Genomic DNA, 6,411 nt, shown 5'->3' with positions numbered 1-6,411 from the left:
CAGACTCTGGTGACAGTTATAGAAAAGAAAGAAAGTATGTATGTATAGGTCAAGATGTTTATGAAATCATGCCATGATATGTTTAAGATGAGCAATTTGGTTATTGAGTTCATGCTGTTATGAAATCCTGATATCAGCAAGCAAATACAGCATCCCTTAGCACAATCACCAGAAACAATTCTACAGCAAATTAATATACATCTTTCTGCTTAAACCACTGCTGATGCATCAATTCCACAGTGCACACTGGATTAATTTAAGAACTACTGATCACAAGATCCCAATCATCCAATGAGTTGAAATGACAAACACCAACTATGTTTTCGGAAACCAAAATAAGTTATTTACATGCTTCTGTATATTGACACAAGGGATGTCAAATAAGCCTTGAAACTTATTAGTTGCAGCTACTGCCATTTGTGCTCACTGAGATGATGCTATGAACTCTCTTGATGAATATTAGGTTGTAAATCTTGATAATGCTACTTCTTTTAGCTAATTTTCTTTGTAGCATTTTTGATCCACTACTTCACCTCTACCTTAACAGATATGTTTTACTATTAATAAGTTTCTTTCTCTTCCAATTTTATCGATTTCACATTTATCAGTTTTTGTAGAACAAAAGCATAATCAATATCTCATTAGACTTCAGTTTTCTTCTTACTTGAAGAAATTGCTGAGATAACTTTAAAAAAGAACAAAAAAATTACGATGATAATAGTAGCATCAACAATAACGAAACCAATAAAAAGGAACCAAAATAAGATTCATCCTATTCTTACAGCAGCAAGCTGCATCATGTACAAGAAGCAAAACAGGTGTAGCCTCAGATATAGTTTGTGGTGTAGGATATGAATGCCAAACAAATCATCACATTCCTATGTGAATCTACTCTTGACTGGTGCAGACCACACAAGTGTGAATTAACACTTACTAACTGTATAAGAAATTTCAATGAGAATCATATTCAAGCAATCAACTTTATCGACATACATATTTTCGATTGTCCCATGAGTCTATGAGCAACTTGATATCATACAGTGATTATGTTTAGCCAGAGAATATGTGAGACAAAGTAGCATTGTGTTGTAATGTTATGATCTATATATATAACACACATGAATGCCTACATGGGAGATAAAGTTATTCCAGTTAAACCAATTAGTGAGGAGTAATCTCCAAATAAACATGCAAAATAAACCATCAGTCAGCATACATAGGAACATGCATTGGAAGTCTGGAAAACCATCACCCACTGGTCTTATCATAAATCATAGCCACCATTCGCTTCCCAAAAATGCATGTCTCCATATGCTTACATGTTGTTATTAACTTCACTTACCTTGATTCAATGAATAGTGCATCTTTTGTCTTGTAGTATAGTTGTTATATATAAACATATAGATATGTGCACCATGTCTCAATGATTTCTCATATTTGCATGCTTTGAAACTTAATTTTTTTTTACACCAACAACAAAAATCTATCATCAAATCAAATGTCTACAGACATTTTTTCGCTCCTGTCATAAGAAATTTAGAGAAAAAAAAACATAATTCAGTAGTTTCAGAAGAAAAATATTTTCCCTGTAAGTGTATGTAACCTTAGAATCCATAAAACTAGCAAGCAAAGTCTACATGTCCCTTGTTACATTTGCAAGACACCACCAATGGTAACTTAATTTGCTTGTGAGTGCACCACTTAGTTAAGGAGTCCATGGCAAATTACTGAGAAGCAAAATGCTGAATTGCATGAAAACATTATCTAACAAAGTCAATCAACTTCATCTTCGACATCTATAAAGAGAAAAAAATAGAGGGAGAGAGAGAGAGAGAGAGAGAGAGAGAGAGAGAGAGAGAGTGAGATTGACAGATCAGGAAGAGCAGTAGCTTCTGATCTGCAACAAGAATCTAAGTCTCAGCTCATAGCTCTCATCACTCAGCTCCAGACCAGAGCAAGTCGTACTGACGTCCTTTTCCTTGTTGCTTACTGTTAGTAGATAAATGGATCTCGGTTGTGCAGGCCGAGAGAAGAGGGCAGAGATCTCGAGTACAGTACCGAAGCAACGAGCGAGCTCCAAACTCCAAGTACAGTACTCGCCTCCTTGCCTTAGGATTGTTAGCCACACTAATGATAACACCGCGCTTGTTTCCACAAAACTGAGGCAAGTAATGGCGAGGGGATGTTTCATGGAATAGTGACATAAATATAGCAATATGATGTTCCAAGGTTCAATCAGAACAGGGAAAGAGAAAGCAACATGAACTGATGATACTGATACTAATGGCTTGAAGAGAACAAAAGGCTAACACACGGATATAGCTAATACTCTCATCATATATGGATTTGGAGCTCATCTGTAGATTGGAAGAGAGAAAGGCTCGGAGGCGTATCTGCTAAGCTCCTGGTCGGTGTTATGCCGCAGCAGGTGGCGGCGGAGGGTGTTGCTGGTGCTGCTGGGGCTTCTTGCGCTTCTTCTTCTCGTAGCTGACGCCGCGGGCTTTGGACTGAGTTTCGCGGACTTCACGGAGGTAGAGGCGGACGGCGCGAGCGCCGAACGGGTTGGACTCGGGCTTGCCTCCGTTCTCTTCGTAGGCGGCGCGAAGGCGGCCGATGAGGGCGTCGAGGCTGCCCCAGGCTTGGCGGAGGGGGCAGGGGCAAGGAGCCGGGGGGTTGGGGTGGCCGAAGAAGGGACACATCTGGGTGTGCACCTTGGTCTTGCCGAATTGGTCGAGGTAGCGGAGGAACTCGAGCACATGGGCGCCGCTGCACCGCGCGAGCGACAGCGGGGGTCGGTGATTCTTGAGGTACTGCCCGAAGGTGTTCCAGTCGCGGCGCTTCTGTGACTCGTAGCGGCTCAATGACGGTGATGAGGAGGAGGAGGAGGAGGAGGGCGCTCCTGTGGAGGTGGCGGTGGAGGAGGACGCAACCTGCTGGGGGCTGCTGTTAAGGCCGCCGCTGTTGTCGGAGTGGGGGCTATCTGGGTTAGGTACGAAGTCCATCAAAGACCGATCAAACGACCTCTCTCTCCTTGATTTGCTTGCTGCTGTTACCTTGTCTACTATTCTTGCGCCTACACAGAAGGTTAGAAGAAGACGATGATGATGATGAGGATGTCAAAGTGATAAAGAAGCATGCATCTGTAAGGAAGATAAAGCAGTAGCTTTGAATGGTCTTATGGTCACGCTGATTACTTTGGATGGAGCGGAGAACGTTTCTACAAAGCCATGACAAAGCTTGAAGGAGAGAGAAAGAGCAAGGCAGGGGGATATATATACAGAGAGAGAGAGAGAGAGAGAGAGAGAGAGAGAGATGGAGTTCAGTTTAAGTATGGAATGGTTACCTTTAGGGCTGCAGTTGATCTGTTGTCAGAAGCGAGGAAGGGTTGGAACACTCAACAAGCAGAGGTCCTGACAGATTTAAGTAGATCACAGGTTAGTAGAAAAGAGAAGGTGAGGGAGATCAAAAGAAGAAGAGAGAAAGGTGGAAGCCTCACTGGTTTGATTCCTCACACCCCCTGGTGGTTGGTGAAAAGATTCCGAGAGAGAGAGAGAGCGAGAGAGTGAAAGAGAAAGAATTTAGGGGGATTACATGCTTCTGAGTGCAGAGAGAAAGCTCCCTAGCTGTGGAGATGTTGTTTGGTCTAAAAGGGGAGGATGATCCTGGTTTTCTGGTGTTGCACAAGTGAAACAAGAGAGAGAGAGAGAGAGAGAGAGAGAGAAAGGGTTTTTATCTTGTGTGAAGGGAGACAAGGAGACAGTGGGATGAAATGTGATGTGACATGATAAAAAAAAAAATCTAAGTTGGGTGAGGAGGTGACTATTTATAGCAGCAGAATTAAATCAAAAGGAATAAGGTTTTCTTTCTCATTATTAATCATGTTTTTTTCTACTCAATATAGTTTATTACAAATCTACAATCTTTTTTGTTAATGAGGGAAGGATAAATAAAGCTGATGCCTGCCTAACTCATGAGAACAACCATTTCCTCTTTGAAGTTGGGTATATTATTTTTGTTCATAGCCATTGAGCTCTAATAAAATTAATATCATTGATCAAATAAAAAAAATTCTTAATGTTATTAATTATAATTGACCAACCACTGTGTATTTACTGTCAACTCTTTTCCATTGATGTGCCAAACTCCAAAACAAAGGGCACTGTGTCAGGTAGTTGATGATCAGTATAAGACTTTCTCCATCATCAATATATTTATACAATATACAAATCTACAGTATGTACATATAAAAAATGAAATAATGAAGGCACTTGTCACATATAAACCTCAGTGTATCAAACAGGATAGTTCCAAGAACAGTGCACAAGGTAAAATGAGCTACTAAGATCTGTCTTAGAGGCTAACTGAGGTTTCAGCAATATTTTTTCTGTGATTTATTATTTCCTCTGCATATGCATATAAAAAAATTCAGGTAAATATTTTTTGCTGAATATAAATAGGGTTTAGGTCATTATGTGTAATACCAATTGCAATGTATTGGTGAGACGACCTTAATAATAATTTAGTAAATCATAGAAATGTTGTTCTTGCGACGGATCGAATCATCGAATCGATGGTACACCAAGTTGTGCCGCTGGATATCATAAAAAATAATAAATATAATCCGATATTAATTTACGCACCGACAGGTCATCTTGATTGGTGGCATGTATTGGATTTATCAGTGATTTAGAACTTCAGAGTTTGATTTGATGATAGACTTGAGAATTAAGTATATTAATTTTGCTGAACAATGTGTTGCCATTGATCATAATAATGTCTAGGAAATAATGGAACACCATAATGAATGGTTAACATGAGAGCTGATCAAGTTCCCATAAAGCAAGTTTTGGAAGAATGAACCATTTGTTTTTGTCTTTTGGATTGCTTTAGTGTTACTTTATCTACTCCATTCCAAGGGTGAATTATGACTTGTATGAAATGCATTTTTATTGTTTGTGTAGCTGCCTGTTTCCACAGTGTTATCGAAGCATTGAATGATGTGGCAGTGCCAAACAACTTGTCATAATTTGATTCTTTTCATACAATCAATCCTCTTAGGATGGTATTAAATCCACTAAGCTATTAGGTTGGATATGAATCTTCAACCTACAATAACACATCAAACTCAAAAACTTAGAGAAGACCATAATGAATTGGGTTGAGAATTGCCACTTGCATTTAAATTCATGGCAACAAAGTTTTCTATTACTACTTTTATGATGAGAACTAGTAGGCTTAACATACTGACAGCCAGCATGAATACAAAAATTTTGAAGATGCTGATTGCATTTATAAAATCCAATAGTAAATCCAAGGTATATAATTAGTGAACTCACAGTACTAGGAAAGCAATGCAAACAATGATTATTTAGTCTCTTTACCCTGCAAAGGGTGGCCCTTCTACAACCCTAGTCTTAGCTTTCTCATGGATTTCCACATACATTTCAGAATATTTCAGAATGTAACTCTTTTAAGAATGATCTTGCATCAATCTAGATTAATTAGTAAACTCAGGGTACTAGGAATGCAATGCAAACAAATATTATTTAGTCTCTCTGCCCTGCAAAACGTGGCTCTTCTACAACCCTTGTCTTAGATTTCTCGTGGGTTTCCACTTACAATTCAGAATCTTTCAGAATGCGACTCTTAAGGAAGATCTTACACCAATCTTTATTAATTAGTAACCAACAAAGAACATGAGACTTCTGATAGGTTGGAGGCATAAATAAGTTCAAGAAAGTACAAGGAATGCACCTAAATTAAGGATTCAATTGATGAGAAGACAAGCACTTTATGCTTTTTGAAAGAGAACAGAAGGAACATACTGTAAACTCTCCTCCCATAGAAATTGGTAGGCAGTGAGCCATCAGAGGTGAACAAGCCCAGTTTTCTTTGTTGAACATCTTTTCCCAGACAAAAGCAGGGTTTAGGACACCTTCATGCCTCAAAGTTATCAAAAATGTTGAGGTTATGATACCAACACATAAAGAGGGAATTTAACCTGGCAATTCCAGAGTCCTGAACGAGGGTCTTGCCAATGGGAACTGTGACAATGGACCATTGAAACAGGCGGATGAGATAAATATTCATAATCAGAAAGAATCTGTGAACAATATCATGACAAGTTCAGTGTAAATAATTATATCTAACAATTGTTGAAGTACTGCAACACACTAAACAATAACTTTAAAATGCGTTGCACGTGCCAGGTACCAGATAATAAAGCTAGAGAATGAGAAGCATGTTGATTTTTGAATGAAGTGTACAACTGAGAATCTGTAAACAATCTGAAGTCTGAATCAAAGTCTGCTACGCGCTACAGTGGCTGTTCGGCAGCCATTCATTTATAAATCAGACTTCGGATTAATTTTTTCCTGAAACATAAACAGGAATAACATTTGTATATGAACA

General features: G+C 38.9%; 1 protein-coding gene across 2 annotated transcripts; it reads right to left on the bottom strand.

Moving 5' to 3' along the window:
- Window positions 1-2,183: 2,183 nt before the first annotated feature.
- LOC135585969 (protein G1-like4) lies at window positions 2,184-3,702 on the bottom strand. Of its 2 annotated transcripts, XM_065107417.1 has the most exons (3): window positions 3,497-3,702; window positions 3,344-3,410; window positions 2,184-3,073 (listed from the first exon to the last, which is right to left on the bottom strand). In XM_065107417.1, exon 3 carries the CDS (start codon window positions 3,000-3,002, stop codon window positions 2,415-2,417), a length of 588 nt encoding a protein of 195 aa, XP_064963489.1. In that variant the 5' UTR covers window positions 3,003-3,073; window positions 3,344-3,410; window positions 3,497-3,702; the 3' UTR covers window positions 2,184-2,414. The 2 variants fall into 2 exon arrangements, with proteins under 2 accessions (XP_064963489.1, XP_064963490.1); XM_065107418.1 differs by lacking the exons at window positions 3,344-3,410; window positions 3,497-3,702 and adding an exon at window positions 3,195-3,268.
- Window positions 3,703-6,411: the final 2,709 nt, after the last annotated feature.

Source organism: Musa acuminata, chromosome BXJ2-5 (assembly GCF_036884655.1).
Source record: "Musa acuminata AAA Group cultivar baxijiao chromosome BXJ2-5, Cavendish_Baxijiao_AAA, whole genome shotgun sequence".
Taxonomy (NCBI): Eukaryota; Viridiplantae; Streptophyta; class Magnoliopsida; order Zingiberales; family Musaceae; genus Musa; species Musa acuminata.
The sequence above is the reverse complement of the archived record's forward strand: the minus strand, read 5'-3'. Positions and strand labels throughout refer to the sequence as shown.